Below are 24,072 nucleotides of genomic sequence, written 5' to 3'. Positions count from 1 at the left end.
TCTGCATCCGCCAGACAGTGCCATGGACAATTTGCATCTTTGCACTCATGTTTGCCCAGAAAACAGGCTGAGCACTACATTTTGTTTCAGTTATGTCCATGCAGTTGTTCAGGGTCATCCACTCAGTAACTTGTCCATTAGCACTTTGTAGTACGAATGCACTGGTGAGATTTTCCTAGAAGAAAGGTCGTTTGGGGTGGGGAAGAGAGGGTGGACCACCTACTGAAGAGTCACAGCTGAAAGAAGCTGCAAGGAAGCAGGGGAGATCTCTCATTCCTTGCAAAGAAGCAGTAAGTCCAGTGCTGCCCCAGCATCCTGCTTATTCGTTGCCTAGCCTGGTTTGGTCTCAATAAAGCAACCACTACCCATATCCTAGAAATATTTTGCGTAGCTGAAGCTAAAGGATAAAATTCATGGAAATCAGTGAATGAGTGATAGCTGTTTATTCTCCTCTGGAAGAAAAAAATAGGACAATCCATTTGTATATTCAGACTGAGCATATTTGTAAAGGGACAGTTCAGAGTAAGCTGGCTCACAGCTACAGCAAGGGGAAGGCAGAGGGGGATGCGAGCTGAGCCAAGGGACACGGCTTAACAGGAAGACAGGCTGGCCAACAGCTAGCAAGGGAAGGGCAGAAGGGAGGCAAAAGGAGCACCACAGAGCCTTGGACCCGGACAGGACACACCAAAAACTGCAGAAAACTCAGGGAACCTCGTCAGGGCTGACACAGACACCACGTGGGAAGAGACACTGAATTTGTCAACTAACGTGACCTAATGATACTGTCAATATTAATCCCACACAAAATTTCACGTGAAACTCACACCTCAGACACTGCTAGGAAGGGGGTGGGAACAGCACTATTAACAGAAAAAAGGTTGGAGACTTTCCTCCTAGTATGCAGAGGTGGAAAGATTCTCTCTAATGTGGTGCTTCAAAATAAAAAACTCGGCACCACAAGTAGGAGAGGACTTGAAATAACATACAGAAATTGAACTAGGACATGACAAATCCCCCTGTTATATATTTGAGGAAAGCTAGGAGTCAATTCAGTACTATGCTTAGGGGCAACACTTTTCATTGCACTCAATTAAAATGTTGTATGTTACAGTATTTTACTTATCTGCTGGGGAATAATTGCCCCCCAAACAGCTACTATGAAGGCTTGGCAGTTGATATACTTAAGAAGACTGGCCTCCTAAATAACAGGGGACCACTTCAGGTTTGATTCACAGAAAAAAAAATAAAAAAAGTACTAATACTCATTTACATGGTGTAAACCTGTAAGATTTAGTGTAAGTTGTAAGATTAAGAACTTCAGAGTATGTCAGGTGTGTGGTACTAGAGACAGAAATAAATTATCATCATTATTCATGAAAAAATTTTAATGAACTAAAATTATCTCCTATTTAACTCTAGCACTCTGCAGGACTATAGTATCCAAATCATCAGTGCTTTGCAGGATTGATAACTAAATTTTCTACAAACTGCAGGAGTTCCCCAACCTCCAATAATGAACTCTAGTGGACTAAATACAAAGCTACTGGGAAACACATTTCCCAAGTTGAAAAATATTATTGAGAAATGAGACCAACATATATTTGAGACATTACTGTGTCTGGAGAAACAGTCACTAAGCTACCTTTTATTAGCAGTTTCTACAACTAAGTTCAGAAATACAGCAAAGATTGTCTCAAGATTTCAGTACTGCTGAAAAATTTTCAAGTTAACAGTATAATGGTTCATAATATAGTGTTAGGTAAAACAAAATAACATACAGGCTAAATAAATGGTATTCAGGTTATGAAAGGCAGCAAGAAAAGCACCAAAATACTGAAAAAGAACAGTGGAGTTGGCTAAGGACTTAAAAGGGGGGGGAAAAAAATCAGTGTAACACACTAGACATAGAGGCTCATGTACCCCAATGCACAGGAAAGCCTGCTGCTATGGGAAAACATTACTGTGTATGCCTGGAGAGAGAAGAAAAATCCACATCACTTTAAAGAGTGATTTAGAAGAGAGGTGCTCAGCGCCACGGGAGGCTGGGAGCAGGGGCTGCCCATCCCACCTGAGGAGGCAGAATGGCTCCCTGCTTTTTAAAGACTTGGCAGGAGTACCAGAGTAAGGGTGGCACCGTCCTGCTGGATGCAGGTCCATCTACTGCTGCACTCTCCTGTGCCTTGGCAACTTAGACCTCGAGTGGCCACTGCAGGGCACAAAAAGCATCACTCACTTCCCCTTCTGGCCATCAACATCCCACTGACTTAGCTTCTCCCAAAGAGACAATCCTTCCATCTTGATCCTCATTCTTTGCCTGGATCTGCGTTTCAGCAGGAGGGGAAGACTGGGCTCCCTGGGGCTCACCTGAGAACAGCAGCCCACAGCATCAACAGAAGTGAGGCAATGTCCACAGCCTGTTCATGGACTTGCCTCAGCGCAGGCAACTTAAAAACCAGGAAAGTTGTCTTGTGTTAGGTCTTTACAGCTGTTGAACCTTACTTCCACCTCCCTCAGCTTCCCTTGAATAAGACCTCATAATGCATATAAATAAATTCCCATAATTCTGACAATCCCTCTGCTTCCTGCTTTATCAGAAGGTGCTGCTCTCCCTGCAGCAAGGTGGCAATTGAAATTTGTGCTTTTGCTAAGTGCCTAGCTTTTCATTTGACAGCAGTCAAGGTTGGGGCATAATGTGGAAATACACCAGCTGTGACAATAATAATGGCAGGATGGAGCATGTGGCTAGTCAGAAAACAAAGGGGAATCATTTTCCACTGTTGCATCAGAACCCCAATTACACAACCAAACAGCAGGACTTGAGGGGAGGGATTCTCTCTCCACCAGCACAGGTATTTAGGCACCCCTGCAAACCATGTCAGTCTAACACAGAAGAGGGAGCAGGTCGGACACAGCAATTAGGACGCCTAAAATTCTGCAGCATGGACTGGAACACGTTGTGCTGCCTCCCTTTCAGTTTTTTATTTGAGGATGTATCTGAGGAAATGGATTTCCGTGTCTGGCTGTTCTGGGCCCGGATCAGTTTCTCGTGTTCCCGTATTTGTCTCTGTAAGTGGTTCTGGATGGCAATTCCCAGGGATTCTGGATCGAGGGAAGCACCATAAACCTCCCATGTCATTCCTTGCTCATCCCAAACAACATCCCTGACGTGTTTGGACTGCTTCACCTGTACTTTCGCCTCCATGGCTGGGGTGGAGTGCTTTTTGTTCTCCCCCAGGTTCGGCACAGCCTGAGAGGAAGCAGGAATTACTGCGGTGTGGAGATCGTGTCTGGACTCCCTGGCCTGGAGGACCTGTTGCTGGGGAGCTGCCGATGCTGCCGTGGAAAGGACAAGACTTGCAGAACTCACGCTCAGTTTGGGAGTCAGTCCTGCCTGCAGGTTCTGGCCACCAGCCATCTGAGACTGCCCACTGTCTCCATGGCCTCTGCTCTCCTCCTCACCTGCATCCTGCGAGCACACCTTTGCACGGACAGCAGCAGCTTGGCTGCTAGCATTCAGCCCTCCTTTAGGATCAAGCACCACCAAGTTTTCTTCCTTTGGTTTCACCACAGACTGACTAGGACTGGCCTGCCCTTGACTCACATCCTTGCCTTGCACAGGCCTTTCCTCAGAGCTGCCCAGGACCTCCTTCTGTTTGACTTCACTGTTCTTGCCAGAGAGTAAAGGTGACAGGCTGCTTCCTGCACAAGGAACGAGATCTCGCATGTTGTTCTGGGTTCCTGGGACAGCATCGGTGGAAGTGGTGCTTGGCTCACCAGCACCAGTCCCAGACTGTGATGGAGTTTGATTACTGGACTCAACTCCAAGCTGCTCACCTGGGATGGGCCTTGGTGGGACTGGAGCATCCTTTGGCAGCTGAGCAGCATCCTTGACATCACAGGTTGCACTGGTCATTTCAGCATTACCCACAGATGTTCCTTGGGAGGTGACAGCTGCAGGGGAGCGGGGGAGAACAGGTTTTGCATTATCTGCTGATGCTGGAGATGCCACATCAGATGAGACCCCGGGCAGACTGACAGGCTGGGTTTGGGCCGAAGCAGCCACAGCCACAACAGTCGATTTTGATGTGATACCAGGAGAACACGGAAACTTTTGTTGTGAGGATAAACAGTCAGTAACTGCAGCCTGACTCAGCCCCATACCTCCTTGGTAAATTATGTGCAGTTCTTCATTCTCCTCTGGAGGAGGATTCCCTTTTAAGAAGGCAGCAAAGATGCTGGGACTGGTGGAAGCTGATTTGCTCTCCACAGTAGCTACAGCCTGAACTTCAGCATCCCGCCATGTCCTGCTTACAGCTTCCTGAGTAAAAGGGCTGCTCTCTGGCTGAGCTGTCATTGTACCTGTTTCTTTGAATTTGGAGAGCTGGGTGGGGTTTGGGCTCCCAGGCGTGGGGTCCAGGCTGCGTACAGAACGTGGGCTCTCGTGGGCAGACTGGGCTGGTGCCTCGCTGCTCTGCACCGCTTCAGTTTTGTCTGTAGGATGCAACTGTGCCATCTCTGCAGTGCCACTTTTTGCCTCCAGACTGGTTTGTGGTTCTCTCCCCAACTCAGCTTCGGTTTGCCTTGCTGGCAAGGCTGACTGACACACAGCAGAACCGTTTTTTTCTGCCACCCTGTCTTTTTCCCCTCTTTGCAGAAGGTTTGCCTGAGAAGTATGACAGAATTGATTAACCCTGACAGGATCACCCGGGGAAGAATAATTTAACACTTCAAGCGCTGGCTGATCCTCAGTTCCCTGAGGTTTCAAGGCTGAGTCATCTATCTGTGTCAGGGAGCTTGCTTTGGCCTGGCTGCCTTGCACAAACTGCCGGGAGCTCTGGGGGGCTGGCATCATCTCTGGCCCTTGCCCCACCAAGAGGGCTCCTGCTGCGGCAAGGGCTGGCACTGCTGGTGCCTGGATGCCTGCTGGCTGGGAACAACCCGCAGGCTTTACATCTGCAGGATGCTCCTCTGCAGTTCTGCTGGCTAGCCTGGGAGAAAAGGTTTCCTGCTGGCTGTCATCATCTGTGTAGCACTGCCCACAACTCTGTGTGCTGGCAGCACCTGTGCAGTTCAGGTTGAACAAGCAAACCCCAGCTGAGCTGGACGGAGGGCACGGGTAGCCATTGCTGGCCCTCTCACCACTGGGGCCTTGGAGCTGGTGCTTAGCAGGCTGCAGGTCTCCCAGATGCTCCTCCTCTGTAGAAGTTGAGACCAGGGAAAGCTTGGCAGATCTCAGAGGATCTGGTACAGTCCCCATGGACTGTCTTCGAGATGTTGCTTGTCCTCAGCCTCTCCTTGGAGTTTTCTCACTGGGCAGACTGTCGACAACAGGTTTCTTCCTGTGAAGCTAATCTGTTAATGAAACAAACACAGTGTTAGCAGCAATCAGATCTAAGAAAAAGTACCCAGAGCTAATTGATTTTACAGTGTGAAGAGAAATACTTGCAGGCAGGGGAGAAAGCAAAGCACCCAATTCTGCCTGAAAGTCACAGAAAAGACACAGATTTCAAGGATCACCCAATTCCCAGGTCTGGATGAAGAAAACAATACTAAGGACAAAGCAACAACAGCTCCTGTGTTGTTGATACATTAATGAAAACACTGAGCTGCCAAGAGGGAGGGGAAAAAATATTGAATTAAAAAAGAGATATAGACTTTGCATGGAAGGTTGAGTCACAAAATAAAATAAAAAAAAAAAAGATAATATTCTCTAATAAGCCTCCTGTGGAAGGAAATGACTACGTGAAGGACTGGTCCCTAGGTCTGAGTGGATTCCATATCTTCAGTGAGCACCAGTTGCCCCTTTTTCTCAAGGACAGCCTTTCTAGCTCTACTACCAACAAGGACATGGTCACAGGGAGCAACAGGTCAATTCTGACTAATGTGGATGAACCCAAACCTCTCTGGTAAAAAGAATATGGAGGGATCACAGCTTGCTGGGTGATAGGAACCAAGAGGAGGTATTGTACGCCAGGGCTGTGTGCATACTTACTGCTGCCACATTTAAATAATTTGAAATAACTACAAGGAAGCCATCTTGATTACTAAATGGGGGTAGAGACGACCTAGAAGTCAACTTACAAGTAGGTCGTATGAAATTGAAAGGGAAACATTGCAGCACCGCAGAACAGGAGAGGTTCATGCCATATCTAGCGAAACATGGGAGGGATTTTAAGCAGGTAGAACAGAGTTATCCATGTTGGAATCATGCCAGGACTGCAGAGAAACCATTCCTTCAAATAGGAGGTGATCTCCAATTATGCTTGTTGGCTTTCCAAAGGGTTTAGCACTGCCCAGCCTAGAGATCAAGGGTGGGATCCATGTCAGCAGAGTGGTGGTGGCCAGTGATAAAATCCCACCCCACTCTTCTTTTAAACTGCAGGCTATCTGTGCTTGTTTAAAAAGCTTTCACTGGCTTATGCTGCCAGCAAAGCACAGGTATGAGACCTGGGAGACACCCAAGTTTTGTTAACCTGATGATGAGAACATTGCTGTACCTGTTTGTGCGTCCCTGTCTCTGCAGGCACACAGTAGGATTTCCCATGATACATTACTAGGGAGATGCTGCTGCAAGCAGTGGAGAAATCACTCAGCTGTTCCAGACCCTCCCTATCCAGCAGCAAAATCAACAAAAGCTCTTTCAGAAAAATCTCATCTCTCCTTTTCTCAGCCTGGATGGCAGTGGTATAACTTCCTTAGTTTCTGTAAAATCAGTCCCAAATTTCAGCACCTTAGGATACTTTAAGAGCAACAGGAGAAAAATACTCAATGAAAGAAAATTTTTTAAAATACAGACAGCCTACTTTTTCTAAGAAAAGAAAAGTGCTGCAACTTATTACTTATTCATTAAGCTTTCTGTCTTCCAGGTATTAAAAATTTATTACTTTTGTACGGCCTCTTTGGACTCTGTCCATCCACAGAGATATAGTCTGCTGGGTTAAGCCAGCCCTGAGAAACTGTAATCCTGCCCCTGCAGGAACCCAAGTTCCTTAGCTGCACTCTGTGACAGTAGCCCAGCACCACCCCACACCAGCTTTCCAGGATGGCTAAGGATCACCAAGTTTTGGAGAAGTACTGCGAGTACATAAACCAGGCTGCAAATCAATGGAAGTCTGTGGCTGCCCACAACATGTCTTGCCTTCATTTTGTTCCCACTTTAAGGATAGCCAATATTGTCCTGAAGGAAGGACAGACATTCCATGTTCACCCTGTTGTGCTATTAATATCTAAGGGCTGTGAGGAGAAGAGCAGATGGCTTTGGGTATCCATTTGATGCCTGGAAAGGCTGGCCTGGAACAGAGACTAGGCAGAGCAAAAGGAATAAAATAGGTATTTACTGAAAGGATACACCTTGAGCAATGCAAGAGCCTGGCCAAGCCTACACCCAAGTCCAATCCAAGATGGATCCTGGTCATGAGTTTTTACACTTTTGTTAAGTTTTGGTTCATCTACATATTAGGGTCAATTATCCAACCATGACCCCAGGCTATGAAGTCTCAGCCCCCTGGCTTGCCCCTTTCCCTCTCCATTGTTTATGCTTTTTGGGTAATGGATGTCCTTGATTCTCTAGCTGGGAAAGGATTGTTTTATCTAACTGCCCTGTGAAGAGAACTTACTAACACCTAACATGAAGTTTCAGAGTTGCACACTAAGCAGCAGAGAATCTGAAAAATATAAAAGCTAAAGCCCAAGGCATCACACTGGACTAAATTGTTACTCTCTTCTTTCCTTTTCCAAATATTGATCCAAACTAAACCAATATATACAACTGGGCAGGTCAGATATATTTTTTCTTATTTTTTTTTAGATCCAGAGTTAATGTAAGAAAAATTAAGCAAATAATGGAACAAAACTAATCCCCATTTTTAGGATGAGATGTACTACTCAACAAACAGTGCCAGAAGAAATTAAGATTTCAGAGAAAATCTGTTTGGTTCTTCACTATACAAAACTTGGGCAAGGCAATATGCATACTGGAGCATTATCTTTTAACTGATACCCACTTAACAGGGCAATGATTCCTAATTTTTCAATTAAATTAATTACTTCTGGTCTGAATTCTGTATGAATTCTCCCCATCTGTTTAGTAGCTGTTCACCAGAATCACCTGAAACCCATAGTTGGATGTCCTACTCATATGGTAATTAAAAGAGATTTGCTACCAGCCCTTGACATACAGCATCGACAGAAGAAATTCTGCCCCAGATAACCCACTTGGACCTATTCTCTGATGTGGGACAACTGAGCCTAATCCAGACATTTTGCTTGACCCTTGAATATGGGTTGGAGGGTGGATCATTCTTCTGCCTGGTATGACTGCAAATGAGTTAGTTTGAGAATAAGGTTTCTATAAAGACTTTGTTGTCAAAGTCATGTGAACTATTTTCTAGACTGTTGCTAAGCCATCCTAATGACAGGAGCCAAAGGCACTGAAGCAGTCTAAATAAACATGGTAACTTAAGAAAATATTCTAACTTAAGAATTAATAAAAAATCAGAAAAAAACCCAATGTTTTATGAAAGAGAGCAGAAAGGAAATTGAAAAGGCAATTTTTTTACTGGAATTAATTTATGATTATTGTCTCATTTTTATTATTCGAGTCCGGTTAAATCGTAACGAAGAACAATGTTGGGACCTGTGGGCAACACTACTCAACTGCCAAGACAGTGGGGATTCAAACAAACAAACAACATTGCCTGCAAGCAAATACTTAGAAAAAACAGAAATACAAAACTCAGAAGAAGGCCAAATAACATGTCAAAACAAATCAAGATTGCTGATGAATTTTTCAAGTCTTGTTTGCCAGACCTGGAGCAATCATCCAAAGTTTTCTTTTAACAGGAGGTGAAATTAATATCTCTACAAAGGTCAAAATCAATTTTTAATAATAAGAACAGATTAGCTACACCAGAGTTCTCCTCATCCTTATTCTTGCAGATCAAATTAGCCTGTCTGACTGTGTCAATCTCATCTCAGCAAAGAATTATTGTGGACCATTAGCAACAAGAGGTTTCTAACTTTGGCAAAGTCTATGTTTGGCTTGAATTGTCTGGGAGGGTTCCTGCATAGCCAGAAGACATTCATGGACTTTTGCAACTGAGTAGGTCATTTTCATGTGCCGTTAAAAAAACACAAAACCCCTCCAAATCCCAAGAAATTTCCAGGCAAATCAATGTTGACAATGTAAAGAAACTTATATTATTTTCAGAAATACCTAACCCCCAATAAAACAACACTGCAATTTTTACTCTTGGTGCTTATGAGAAAGTCAACAAAACCAGAAAGTCTGCATGTTTCATAATACAAACCAATATATTTTCAGGAAATTCCTACATAAGATTCTGCCTTCCATTCCCTCTGGTAGAAATCTGAAAATCTGAAAAAGCACAAATAACACTTCCAGCATCTCTACCTGTCCTCTGTAAAAACAACTAGAAAGCAGCTCCCAAATAAATCAAGCACCCCTTTCCCAATTCCAGATTCTCATCACCTTTCCATTCCTTGAGTCCTGTACTCTTTGAACCCTCTCTTCAACCTTGTCTCTGCAAATGGAAGAGCTGAACACTTGCTCTTAATAGTTCTAATCTTACAAGATCTCTCAGATCATCACAAAAATCATTATACAGCCACATTGGTTAAGAACAGAGATAAAGATCTGCTGATGTTTATTTATTCATTTTTCTGCTCATTCAGTCTGTTCTCATTTTCTGATCTGAGGAAAAAGACAATGGCTCACCTGAACTCGTATTAGACCATTAAATATATAGAACATAGACCACATTTCTTTAAATCTTAAATATACAAATGGCTTTGCATCCTTCAAATTCTGCAGCCAGTGGGTTTTTTACCCTGTTATCAATGTCAAAGGGTGCAAGATACAAGACGCAGAGCTTCCATCCTTCAGTGTGTTTTGGGATGCTGACAGGAGACAAATTATTCACTGTGATGACAGGGAGGGAAGAGGTGGTGGGGATACCCACAGATACCTTGCACCCCTGTGATTCCCACCAGAGACAGGGCTGGCATTTCAAGCAGAGGGTGCCTCAAGTCCCAGTTCCCCTTCCACACCGTAGGAATACGCAGGATACTGGGCATCAGACCTGCAGACAAAGCAGGAACCTGTGCCAGAGACAGGCAGAGAGCTGGACAGCACAAGCAACACGTTCAGCACCACAGGGCTGCAGCACCCTCTGTGCAGACATTAAACAAAGTGGGTGATTATATGCACACCACAACACTAAATCATCTGGAACTACCAACTGAGCCACAGGAACAGCCCTGAGGAGAAATCAAATCCAACCAGGGCTCTCAGGATCCAGAACCTTGTTCCTCACCAGACCTCAGAGCCCTTCTTTCTGGATGCTGACACACAACCAGCAATGTCTGCTCAGAAAGGTGTCATGACACAATGAAAAACAGAAATGGCAGAGGCAAAAATGGGAAATAAGTCCAAACACAAAAACAGAGGCTAAGTGCTCATCCTTGCTTTGTAACAGTAGTAAACTGAGGAAAATCATGTGAAAATTAAGGGCAAGATGCACTACCATTTTCAGCCAAAAAGAGATGCCTGCCAATCAGCCTGTCACTAACAGAAGATTTATCTAGCAATATTTGTACATGCTGAAGAAATGCATTTTCTCTGGCTGCTAATTCCTCTGGTTGCACCTCTCTGCCAGGTATAAAGATTAACTCCGCAGAGTGCAGAGCATGGGAACTCCACTTTGGAAGGACAAAGCTCAGCTTAACCTGCTGCCCACAACCTACAGATGAGAAAATGTGTAAAGCCAGTCCTACAAATGGTACAGTGTCCTCTGGGACTAATACAAAACAAAGTAAACTGCTTTGCACCATCCTTCATTTCTCTCAGCTTCTGATAAACCTGAAGTACATCCTGCCAAGAGCCCTGAGCAGGACCTTGCTCCAGCATTTCAAAGCAGTCCAGGGACACAGGGGTACCTCAGCAGTCACTCAGGGAGAGATGTGTGACAATATCAGCAGTTGGCTTTTAATAGGCAGGCACAGAGAATGAAAGCTGTGTGGTGATCAAGCATGATTCAGCTCTACCATCCTGCTGGCAGTTACCCTACAATTAGAAAGATGTCCATCTAAAAGGAAATACAGCTCTGCTCCAAGACAGGATGTTCCTGCCTGTGTCCCATCTGCTCCCTGTGGGCAGCACCCATCTTGCCCTGGCCAGGAGACAAGCAGCAACCCCCACATCCAGCTCTGGCACCTGCTGATGAGGCCCTGGCAGGAGTCCATGCACTGTTAGCAATGGCACAACGCAACTCAACCCCAAAAGCTGGGCTGCCCCTGCTGGAAATGTCACAGTCCTCCATCCATGGCCAAAGGCAACAGGCTGCTATGTGCTGTGTATGTGCTGCAAGAGCATCTTGTTTGTGTGGGCATAAGAATCAAGTGGTTATGGATTTACAGGTGCAACATGGTTTAGGGAAATTCTTCCACATTTCCAGAAAAAATGGGTTTGCCTTGCACTCCAACACTTTAAAGCAAGGAAAACCAGTATTTAAAAGTGATAGAAAATACAGTATTGAGAAGATTGCTAGAATACAGCATTTGTCAAGGAGATTGAAAATCCTGGTTTAAATTAAGAATTGTGGTATCATCTACTGCCATTGAGTTTCGAGCCCTCAAAGTTCACTCCTTCCTCACAGATGAAAAGCTTTTTCCAGGAGAAGCTCAGATGCTCATGTAATTGCAGCCTCTAGAATCTCTCCAAAGAGCCCCGTACATCATCAGAGGAGTGTGGCATGGGAAGGAACCACAGGAATGCTGGATGACAGCCTGAACATCCATCACCTTCGCTCTCATCTCCCATATCCTCCTGCTCCTCTACTTCCCCACTCAGCTCACCCTCCCAAGCATGTAGACAGGCCTTGGCAGCAGCAGGGGCTGCAAAGACAGGCTCTCTCCCTGAACACCTTCTCCCAGGGCTACAGCACCCGATAGATAAAAAGGCTTTCTTCAGAAAGGCATGTAAGAATGCAAAAGCCCCTGAGGAACGCTGGGCGTGCTGCAGAGCACTGCAAGGAGCCCATCAGTCTTTCTCCTCCAAGGTGAAAGGGAAGGATAAATGGCTTTATGAAAACAGCTAAATCAAACAACAACTACACTGACTGGCAGCCAGCTGTAACAGTTGCATAAGCTACAGCAATATTCCTACCTCATATCCTGGACCACGCTGGAAAGGAGGTAACACGTGGGTAAAACCCACAAGGATATACCTTTTTTTGTTTTGTTTAATTGCATGTTATTATGTTTAGCCTCATTATTTATCAGCAGGTTTTTCTTATTCCAGTGTCTGACCCTGGAAATAATTTTTAAGGAAATGCAGCCTGACTGCAAGGGTAAGCCATGTTTCAGGAGGAAGTCTGTGTGCACACTCTGACACATGCACATGAGAGTAAACCAGCAACCTTCTGTCCACATCAGGCAGGTGACTCCACATAGCTTGCTGCCACTGCTTGTTTTTCTTCAGCTTACTGTTGCATAAAACCAAGACATAGTTTCTTGAGGAATGTGAGCAGGAGGGTCATGTGGACCTCTCAAACACCACTTTCTTATTTGGTGCTGAAAGCAACAGAATTTCTAATAACCATTGGAAATTTCACTCCTTACCTCTCCTGCTATCTTTCTGATAAAAGCAGGGTGAAATCTAACCCCTCATTAAAGCATATTATACAGCTGACTGCATTTGAATGCTGACAGCCAAAAGCTCCTCATGAGCTTTTTGTGAGAGCAGTTTAGCAGTAATCAACAATAAATACCTTTTTCCTACATGTCAATGCCAACATGACTTCATAAAGCAGAGTGATCATCTTTAGGGATGAAAGCATAATGCTGGCTTGTTGCCTGTACAAGTCTTGCAATTCTTCTTTGTTGCCAAGACAGCTTGCAATAACCAGGATGATGTGGTTTACATGGACATCCATCCACTGGAAGCTGGACTAAGACCAAAATCACATTTCTGTGGTCAGGCAAACATAACCACTGCTGAGTAGGTGTGTCTTAGAAAGGGTGGCTCTAGGGACAAAGGCTGTTATGTACTTTTAACATGCTTTCAAGTCCTCAAAGGGAAGTTTCCAGAATTTCATTATACTTAAGAGCATTCCCCACAGTGCACTGAATACAAACATTCATCTTGTGGCTGAAGCATCCACAGGAGCAAAGTTACCACCCTAGACTATTAGGCCTGATTTGCTGCTGAATAACGATATTATCAGTGCCCAGAGAAATGTATTGTAACAGCACTTCTTGTTTTAAAAACAACCTTGCAAGTAAGGAAATTCTGCCTTGGAAGAGCTGACAGCAGGATCAACGTCTTTTGCATAAGGCAAAACCCAAAAATTACAATGTTTAGCCCTCATGCACCATCTGAGAAAAATAAGTTTTCCTCATATCTCATTTTAATGAAGATGTTGGGCGCAGTATTAAAGAGGGGAAATAGATCTTTACATAACAGGCACCTGGCAAGGAACGTATCCATTGTCATTTGCAGGCATTATCCTAACGGGAAAGAACTACTCCAAACGGCATGTAATTAGAGAAGAAGGATGCAGTGCCTACCCAGTCATTACTGTAACAGAAATTTGCTGTACCGTGTGATTAACCTAAGAAAGGCATGATGATCTTACCATGTCTGCTCTTGCCTCCTGGCTATCACAAAACACAACTCATGTGAATAGAGAGGCTGGCAGCTGAAACAACTACCACCGTGGGTTTTTGTTTTTTTGGCTTTTAAAAAAAAAAACAAAACAAAACAAAAAACCCCCTAAAAACAGAAAACAAAAATGAAAAAAAATAAACACAAAAAACCAGTTAAAAATATCTTGCCTTCTTCCTGCTGCCACCTCAGCAGTTGCTTCCTGTTTTTTCATGTTGTCACTTGCTCTGTGGCTGGCTGTCATTGACAGTAAGAGCAGCAAAAAGAACAAAATAATCTCCTTAGCAAACTGCCTCCTGCTAAACACCTTCTCAAAAAAACCATGAGAGGAAGTGCTGTGTGCTGGGCCACTTTTTGCCTGATGTATTGAGGCTCTGCAGGAAACCAAATGGCTGCAGGTTGGAGGCCTTCGGTGTTCAGGGATAAAATCTGAGCAATTCTGTGGTATCTTTACAATGCTGGTAAATGTTCTTTTGAGGGCAATTACTCAAACCTGTGTGTCCATCTAAGGACTCTAAGCTGCTCACCTCAGTCACTCAAGCTTATGATGTGACTTTAGTGAGACCATTACATGAAAAGCTGTCAGCCTCCTTTTTTTTTTCTTACTTTACTGCTTTATTGAATGCTTACCCTAGTGGAACTGGACCACAGCAGCACCTCATTCTTTATTTGTTTAACTGATGAAGAACTGCATGTGGGATATGGGGGAACCAACACTTGTCATGTACTGCAGATAATCAGTGAGACTACTGCTCTTTATAACCAGAAATGATGGAAGAGCCTAATGGCATACAAAGCACTGTAGGTGGGTGATGGCTTCCAGTCACCTGGCTGTAGTGAAGATCAATGCCAGATGGGAAAACGGTGATAAAACTTAACTATAAACCAGGTTTTCTTTGGTCTCCAGCCAGGGCTGACAGAAGGTGTTGAAAGATGCATCTGAGCAACCTCCCAGATGACAATGACCTCCACTATGGCAGAGCTGATCAAGTAAAATTGAGAGAAACTTAGTGTTCTGGCTCTTGGCTCGAGCAAAAGGCAGTCCTGGCACTGATACCAGCTTAGCATCGCTAAAAAAATCAACTCCCAAACCTTGCATCACTGACTTTGGGTCCTGAAATTCACTACGTACCCAGAGAGTTCTCTGGGACAATGAGTCTTCTCCATCATGCACTTAGATGTGTTTGAACAATGAGACCTTAATGCTTCCTCCAGGTGAACTCAGTCACCAAGTCATTCTCTCAAAACTTCCATCTTCCTACAGCAAAGAAAAATGCCAACAGCTGTGCTGTATGGTGGCTTATTTTAGGACCAACTCATTATTTGCACTTTATTCCACAGGTGTTTGATGGCAATAGCTTTTTAAAGTTGCCCTTGCAGGGAGCCTGGGGTGTAAAAATCTCTCATGCTAACAATTGCAGGAACTATCCTTGCTTCTGTAAGAATTGTTTCCTAACAATGGCTTATACAAAACGTGTATTTTTATCCCTACATTCAATATGCTTCTATCCTCCTAGCCCCAAGAAGGGCAGCTAAGGTATCCAACTGTCTGCAGCATTTTATTCTGTGATTCAAACATGATTTTCACAGGTTTACGAATAATTGCATTCTCTGCTTCTGAATTATTAAAAATCTCAGTGTTATGAGAAACAAAACAAATCCTTATTTAGTGTCTGATCTGGGAAGTCCCATCTGTGTTGGAACCAAACTAAGCCCAAGACCACTTCCTCAAGTTAGACAAGAGGTAGCAGTGCAAAATCTGGAGACTCGTTCAATAAAACAAGCTGGAAACAGAGATACAGCAGGTGTTGTAAGCCAGAGCTTTGTCACTGCAATATGGCACAGCCATCTCCATACTCTGTATCTCTGCTTTATCCATACCAGGCTTATGGTCCAGTCCGCACCCTGGAACTCTGCAAGGCTTACAGCAGGCTAATGTAACATCCCTACTCCTGCCAAAGTCTGGCATTTTGCAAGTTAAAAGCTTACACTGAGCCTGTTTCTGGGCATACCTCTTCTTTATGTCTTCTGAATTTAGGACAAGGGGGATTCACATTTACATTTATTGGGTGACTGAAGCAATGCATGCAGTGATGAAAGCACTGGTAAAAATGCATTAACTTTGACTTGAATCATTGTCCCTCAGGATGACTGCCAAATTGGTTAATGAGAATAATTAGCATTAATTAAAATGACAGCTCAAAGGAGTTAAAGGAGTTATATCACATCTGAGTTCAGCTGAGTCTCAGGTTTACTGGAGCTGGCTGCCTCAACCACCCAAGCAAGCCTGAAGCAGACATCCCCCCATGGGCAGCGTGACTGGCACTCACCTGGCAAGTATCACTCCAGCTCACCTTTCAGCTTCTCACACTACACACTGCAAGCAAATCACGACCCCAAGCATTAAAAAAAAAAATAGAAAAAAAAAAGAACAGAAAAAAAAAAAAATGTGACACCCCCAAACAATTAACTAAATCACTTAATGCCCAGCACCTACCATCATGCTTTTTACTCCGCTGTGGAGCAGTTTTAGCTGCCCTCGCTCAAGCTGCCAGCATATTTAACCTGCAGATCTTAGAAGTGATCTAAGGTCAAGCTGTATCTTGCTAGAGAACATCTGTGAGGGAGCAGGGCTGTGAGATAGCTTTGACCTTGTTTTAAGTCAGCTGTAGTGGATGCTGGAAGGGCGTGAAAAAGGATTATTCATGGCTTAGGGATTAATTACTGGACTCATTGGACATCAGTGCCCCATGCACAGAGACACACTTCAAAGAGTGAGAAAACACATGGCAACCTTAGAGCTGGTATGAAAATCCAAACAAGATGGTTTATTTCCACATAGGACCTCCTTGAAGATAAATACTAGATACTTCAACCAGTCATCTGACAGCTGTGAATGCAGCCTTCTGACCTGTTTATTTTTATTGACATCCCGTTTACGGATACAATTTGAATTACCACAAACTATGCATACTTACATGACTGAAGACAGACATACACATATATATAAAATCTGATATATGTGCTAACAAAGATAGTTATCTAGCCTAATCTGAGTGATTAAAGCTGGGCATGGGAATCAAAGAAGTCCGATGCTAAAAGGTGCTAAATAATCAGAGATACCAGTAAAGCCACTAGGATTCAAAAGTTGCTCAATATTTTTGCAAATACAATTTTTTTATTCCCGTTCTTATCCAAGAAATGCCAGAAGGTTCTAACACACTCTGCCATTTTGCTGGATGCTATATGTGAGCATAGAGATACTAAGCATTCATCACTCAAGCAGAAAAGATACAGAGCAAAGGTAGGAACCTCTACTTTTCCTGCCTCTTCAATACAATCTAACACAGATGAAGATCACAGAATAAGCTATGTGACAGCCAGGGTCTAATGCCAGTGATTTAAGTACAGAACACCTTTCTTCCACATCTCATCATCTGCTACTAGAAGCTGTGCAATCATGAGCCTGGCAATTCTGGCTTTAGTGATCCCTCTCTGCAACATTACTGAAAAAATATTTAAATTAGTTCCTTACCTTCATACATTCAAGTCCTGAATCTACAAAGAGGGAAAGAGACCTCTGCTAAACAAAAGACAGAAAACAAAACAAGTGTACAGACTATGCCGCTGCTAGCATTTGCAAAGGGAAAAAACCAAACCCCAGAAAACCACCTTAAAGCTGAATAAGCAAAGGATGTTGCAGACCCAGGAAAAGTACTTGCACATACTCCACCCAAGAAAAGTACTGCAACCGCTGCAGATTCATAAGAGTTCATACAAGGAGGTAAGCACTTTTGGAAAGGGCTCTGTTGTTGCTCCTGCTCTTCAGAAAGCTCAGGCAGGGTGTGAGATCAGATGGGGTGTGAATGACAAGAGAGAACAGGACATCCAGGGTAAACAGGGCAGCAGTCAATGAGATACTGAGCCAGCAACTCAATTATCTTTTCATCCTCTTACAGATGAGCTGCTTCTCTTGCAGAGACCAAGGCTGGCAATTTGTTCTGAAACACCTCTCCTACAAACCTGTAGCCTGTGTGCCAGAGCAAGAGAACTCAGAGCAGACCAAGAACAAATGGCAGTATTATGTAGACAGAGGCAGATTGTGTCAGAGGACCAAGTAATGCCAGGCTACAGAGCTGGGAAACTAAGAGCAATTTATCAGGTGTTCATTGTATAACCATATTATCAAACACCCAGGCCACACTCCAAGCAGCCTGGCTGTCACTAAGGTGGGAAGCCTTGTCCTCCATCCCTGCTCAGCTGCTGGTCAGCACAGTCCAGTTAATTACTGTCGCTTCATTTTCATTATCTCAGCTCTCTTCACCCTGGTCCCTCATCAGTTTATTAACAATCCTGAGAGCCACAGGTGTGGGCAGCCACAGGAAAACTGTTAGGTTTGTTCTACTCCAAGTCAATAGGAGAAAAATATTTTTGCAAATGCAGACTGCCATGTGAGGCGGCTCTAGAGACAGATGTCTGATTAGCACTGCAGATGGGCTGAAAAATCCCCCATCACCACTTCAAAACTCTCACCCTTTTCCTGCTCCAGAAGGACAGAAAATGTGTTCTTTTCCCCTCATGTGAGAGATTTGCCTTTTTTTTTAAGGGAGAAACTGCAACACCTAGAAATTCATTAGGCTTCTGGCCTTCTTCCTGGGAAGCAACTAGATGAAATGGCCCAGCTGTTGAATTTCAAGGTTACCATGCCTCAGTCCTAAGTTTCTCCCACAAAACCAGAGTGTTAATGCTGACCTTGAGAAGACCAGCCTTCTCCCATACAAATTCAGTGACTTCATTCCATTTATGAGGCTGACATAGCTCTACAGCTGCTGAGTGAATTCTCTCTGGGTAAGAAGGCAGGAGGAGATAAGGGGTGAAGGGGAGACCTGCACTTCCAGAAAAAAAAAAAAAAAGAAAAAAAGAGAGAATATGCAGAGGAAAGTGAGTTGGTTGGTCCCTGTGATAAGAGAAATTTTTTGGCCCTCTGCCTCCTGGACCTAGGCTCGAATGCTCTTCTAGCACTGATTCCCCATCTGTCTCTCACTGTGTGCTCCTTGCCAGACCATTTCACAGCTTCATATCACTAAAGGCCAGGAAACTGTTCAAAAATGGTTATTTTAAAATTGTCTTCTGCACCATGGTATAGCATCATTTTTGAAAGACAGTTTTAAGTATTTCTGATGTTGACCATGTTCCTATCTCTTGCTGCCTCATGTTGCATGTTCAAGTTGAATAGTGTAAGCACTGCCTTGTCTTTCTAAGCCTCTGATGAGCACTTTTTCCCATTTCCTGGGGTTTTCTTGGTAAAGTCACTCTCTTTTAATGGCTGACTGATGTCAAACACAATTCAAAAGGCTGCTCTCTGATCATACAGAAAGTATTTTTCTGTGTATAGGGACATAAAAAAAACCCCCCCCAAAAAAGCAAAACCAAACAATCCACACCAAAAACCTTCAGACAAACAAAAAACACCAAATAGACTTAACTTTAAAAAATGTGCACATGCATAAGGGGAGAAAGCCCATTTTCCCAAAGAGCTCCCTCTTTTCAGTCACAAACAGAAAATTCTCTCTCAAAATGGAATTAACTGTATATAACTTATTAAGTCATTAAGTGTATATAACCAATTAACACAAGTGTCAACAGTGAAGAATTTAAGATCAAGATTAGGTGACCTCAAGATATTTATCTTAGCTGAATTCTGGTCCTGGAGGTCAGCTCAGAAGCCCATGAATGAAATTCCCCATGCAACATACAAATGTCGATCCTGCATTAATTCAAAGAGTGATGCACATTTTCAAGTGCATTTCTTCTTCCAAATGCTCTCCAAATGTAAGCTAACAGGTTTTCCCCAAGACACATTTAATTGTGTCTTTAACTTCACAGTGCAAGAGTCATCCTATGGTCTACTAGAAAACAGACGCTTTTCATTCATCTCTACCTCATCTGCTCTATGTTCATTATGAATCAGACATCTGTGACAGGATGACTGAAAGGATGATGTGGTTTGGCTTCCTGTCAGAATGGCAACTACGGTGTTTGGAACAATTTCATATTAATTTAATAGCTCTGGTTAGATACCTGTGGTAAAAGGCCGGATTTATACTTACAGTAAACTATAAAGGAATTACAGCCTTTATCTGCAAGGTCAAATATCACCCATCTAATTAAGTTTCCTGCTCTGAGCAGCATGTTAGCTACTGACTCTGATACGATTTTTACAATAACCAGTGTGGCTCTGTTGCCAACTAGTTGAACTCATGTGGTCATTAAAGACTAATTTTGATTGCTGGAGTCAAGATTATAGATCACATTGAGAAAAAAGAAGGGTTTCAACAGACAAATATGAGACAAACTGAGGCTGAGTAGGTGGCATTCATTAGTCACTAGAAGGCAGGCTCTGCTTCTGGAGGAACACCACCACATGAATTGTCCTGGAGCATCCACACAGAAGGAACTGATGAGTAACAGCAAATAACAGTTCTTACAGAGCTCCCTTCTTGAGATCATAATATTAGAGGCATAATGTAATTGAACCTTGCTTTCCTGATACATACTTAACAAAACTATTATTAGCTTTGCTGTCCTTTTACTTAATTTTCTTCTCCTAAGGCTTTTTAAGGAACAGCTCAGACATTGTGTGGGTTCTCTCCCTGTCATCGACATGTTTGAGCTGGCTGCTGGTAGGAAGGTCTGCTCACATTCCCGCAGGCATGCCAATCTGGATACAGAAAACACATACAAATAGTCTGCATGCAGGAATCTAGTGAAAAAAATAATTAAGAAACCAAACCAAAACCCAATCCCAAACAAACAACAAAAAAACCCCAAAACCCCAGGGTAGTATCTCATGAACACATTCAGTCCACTCATCTTCTCATTAGGGACAAGTGTGAGTGTGCTTATTGTCCATCTCTTTGGCAAGCATCCTGCTACCTTCCTGTCCCCCCCAGCATGGAAAACTGTAATTCTAAAATAGGTCATTTTATTATGAAAATTTGTTTTCCAAGCAATATTCCCTTGAGGCCCTTCATATTAAGAGCATCTTTTGAACTGGATAAATACTGTTCTATTTCCCAATATCAGCTCACATGTTTATGTGATAATAACCAAGCATGGTCCAGCTGGAAGCAATTCTCAAATAGACCATTTAATAGAAAAATATTTCTGAGGGAAAGCTCCCAGGCTTTATGATAGGATATTATCTGCTTTTATTGCAGAGTGGCCCCATGACTTGAGGTTTGAATTGTTCCTTTTAAGTTGATGTGTACCCTGAACCCAGAGAGGAAATAAAAACCAATTTTCTCACCAAAGGAAAGACCATCTCTGAGTTTCTATGCCTGCTATATGCAGGAGGAAACTGCTTGTCCCTTCCCATTCCAAGGCATCAAACTAATTGAGACTCAAAACATTCAATAAAGGCTGGATTAATTCCTGAGAGCCAAAAGCACAAGCAGCTAAATTAATGAAGCTAATCCTTTTGTAATACTCATTTGTTAAAACTTCTCTGCAGCTCCTGATGCAGCTTGCTTGACTCCTCAGGAAATGAACGAACCATTTTTATTTCTCAGTCATAGTTCACAGTGCATCCTCATGCATTTTTAGCACCACTAGCACATGGCCAAAACTACAGGCTGAATTTAGCTGATGAACCCAGTGTTCTCAGGCGTGAGATAACAGCATAGATTCTGCACAGTCTTGACCTGAAGTCATCACATGCAGGTATGGTCTTCCAAGACTAAGCAGCTCTCGGCTGAGGTAGATGAAAGCACATTTGCAGTTACTAATGCTCTCACTTATGGTATGAGCAGGTTTATTTGAAGAATGGGACAGCAGACAGGGACCTGAAAGCCTGGTCACTTTATTCTGCCACACCACGCACCTGATGTGACTCTTTGAAACACCTCTTAACCCTTCTGTGAAAACCCCTTTGGTGCTGCAACTGAGAATTGTCAGAAGTTACCACAGCTGGCTTTGTAGATGGGATACCTGTCCCTATGGACAGAGGGAAACTGATGCTGTTTTATGGAGTATTGAAACAGCAGATCTTGTAAGGCTACTGCTTAGCTTGAGCAGAAATGTGTGTCCTCAAACTCTGCAAACCTTCATAGCCTCTTCAACAGCTTTTAACAGATACTCCCTAACTATTAACCTCAAGGGCAAGATTAACATTTTTATTTTAATCAACATGGAGAGGCTGTGGTGTGCAGCAGTATTATAAAAAGTTCTGAAATGCCAGACTTTTGGAGAGGAATAATTCTGTCATCTTGTTTCCATGCAGCTCTTCCCAAGACTATCATCTTTCTGACAAGTATTTCATCAGTATTACTTCTACCCCTTACTACACTCCCCAGCATGCCTATTACATTCCATTTATTTTCTTAATGAGTCATCTCAACCTTAATCTTTCAACTGGGTAAAGTTTTTCATGAAACTTCAGAGAAAGGAGAGTGACTGCAATGAAAGTGACCCTTTAGTTTGTTAAATACTAAAGTGAGATTATCCTTCATTTTCTAGCCAAAGGGCTGGCTAAGTCCTCAATGGCCAGACTGCTTCTAGGAGAGCTGAGCTGGGAAGATTTAGACGACTTTTACACCTCTCCACTTCCTGAAGTTGGGACCTGGTGATATCTAACTCATTCCTCAGTGCCCAAAGGCCATCTTAGAAGCTGCTCTGAACTGGAGCTCCAGTAGTCTGAGAAAACAGGGACTTGCTAAAATGCAACAGTGCCCCACCCACATCACCTTCTTTGCTGGAAAATTTCTTACCTGCTCTGTTATACCAACTTTACAGACTTCATCTGTTACTTGACCCTTTTTTTAGCAAAACTCCACAGTCCTGGGGCCCTGTGGAAGGGGAGGGCTGGTTTTCTGAGCACACAGAAGACATACTTCTTTCTGCATTAAGATCTCATTGGCAATACACTGAAGGTAAAGCACTTGTCCTTGAACTTCAAAACATTTTACATTTTCTTTACTAAGACAAAAATGACTGCCCATGAGTAGAAAATAACTTTCAGTCAAGCTGGCTTTATATTAAAGGACCCTGCTGACCCCAAAGCTGGCAGACACCACATTTCCCTGACCAGAGAAACCACGTGCCAGCTCTACTTGCTATCAAGAGGAACATTCATCTCTTCCCAAAACCATGTAAAACCAGATTAGTAACCAGTCTACTGTTATTTTCCTTCTCCATTTCACCCAGGAAAGGAAAAATCCAACCATCTGAAAATCATGCCTAACCACATGTTTTTTCCCACATAAATGTTAATGAATTTACTCCTGTTTATGCAAATTTAAGGTAAACAGCAGATCCTTTGTTTTCCTGTGTTGGAAATTACCACTGTTTCCATGATAACATCTTGACTGATTTTCTCAGCTTTCTAGTGATTACTTCCTGCATGTAAAGAGGGGTCCTGGAGTCACCAGTAAATTCCTGAATTAATTCTTCACTGACTTCACTGTCATCATTGAGATCAACCATTGCTTTTTATAGTATCCATTTAAGATTAGTCATAATGCAGCATAGTATTCATGCCCTCTGTTTGAATCTGTTAGGTATTTGCATGAAGAATATTAAAAATAATTGCACATCTCCTTGTTTAATTTTGCCTTTTTTTCCTTGAATTCCCTTTTACAAACTGAAAGTTGTTTGTTTGCACATTGGCATCACTGGAAAAAAAAGACTTTCACCATTAGAATGCAGTCTGGGATTCCAACTGCAGTAGCCAGTGTTTGTTTAATGTCCTCCAAAAGAAGTAGGAAGGCACATGTGCATATAGAAAGCCATCCTGTTCATCCTGATAAAAATGCCAGCTAGTGATAATTGCATGATGATTTTGAAGAGCTGACAATATTAATTACCATCACTGAGCTACAGGAGAATCTAAGGATAGAGGTGTCACTGTGAGAATTCAATAAAACATTGATTACTTCTCTATATTTATAGAAACACCTTGTTCATTTAGCAGAAAAAAAAACCAAAACAACAAAACAAAAAAAAAAGGCCAAGCCCAAAACAAAACAGCAAAAGGGAAAATAAGTTAAATCTGTCCTTCCAAAGCTGAACGTTTGGTCACTATGTTCTGCTTATGTTTGATATATGTTTTCTTCAGAAAATAAGAATACTCCTGGTTGCAGGCTCTCTAAGGAATGTGTCCTACACTAGTTACTTCAGTCCTGACCTACGCTTTAGTTCATAGCTGTAGCTAACTGAAGCACTAAAATAGCTCTTGCCAGAATCATCCAGACTACCAATGCTTCAGGGAACACTGCTCTTCCCACAACTTGTGTGTGTGCATTAATATATAGGCACACAAATGAGAGGGAGTGTGTTATTACTATGTAAACACAATCAATCCACAGACAATATGAATGATTTTAAACTTA

General features: G+C 42.9%; 1 protein-coding gene across 1 annotated transcript in view; it reads right to left on the bottom strand.

Annotated features, from left to right (window-relative positions):
- Window positions 1–975: 975 nt before the first annotated feature.
- The window catches only part of GPRIN3 (GPRIN family member 3), a 28,214-nt gene continuing 5,117 nt past the window's right edge, over window positions 976–24,072 (bottom strand). The window contains exon 2 of the mRNA XM_062493846.1: window positions 976–5,352. Coding sequence (XP_062349830.1) covers window positions 2,876–5,257 — 2,382 coding nt within the window. The 5' untranslated portion in view covers window positions 5,258–5,352 and the 3' untranslated portion in view covers window positions 976–2,875. The remainder of the gene's footprint in view (window positions 5,353–24,072) is intronic.

The sequence above is a fragment of the Cinclus cinclus genome, chromosome 5 (genome assembly GCF_963662255.1).
Source record: "Cinclus cinclus chromosome 5, bCinCin1.1, whole genome shotgun sequence".
Lineage (NCBI taxonomy): Eukaryota > Metazoa > Chordata > Aves > Passeriformes > Cinclidae > Cinclus > Cinclus cinclus.
This window is presented reverse-complemented; position numbering and strand designations above follow the sequence as displayed.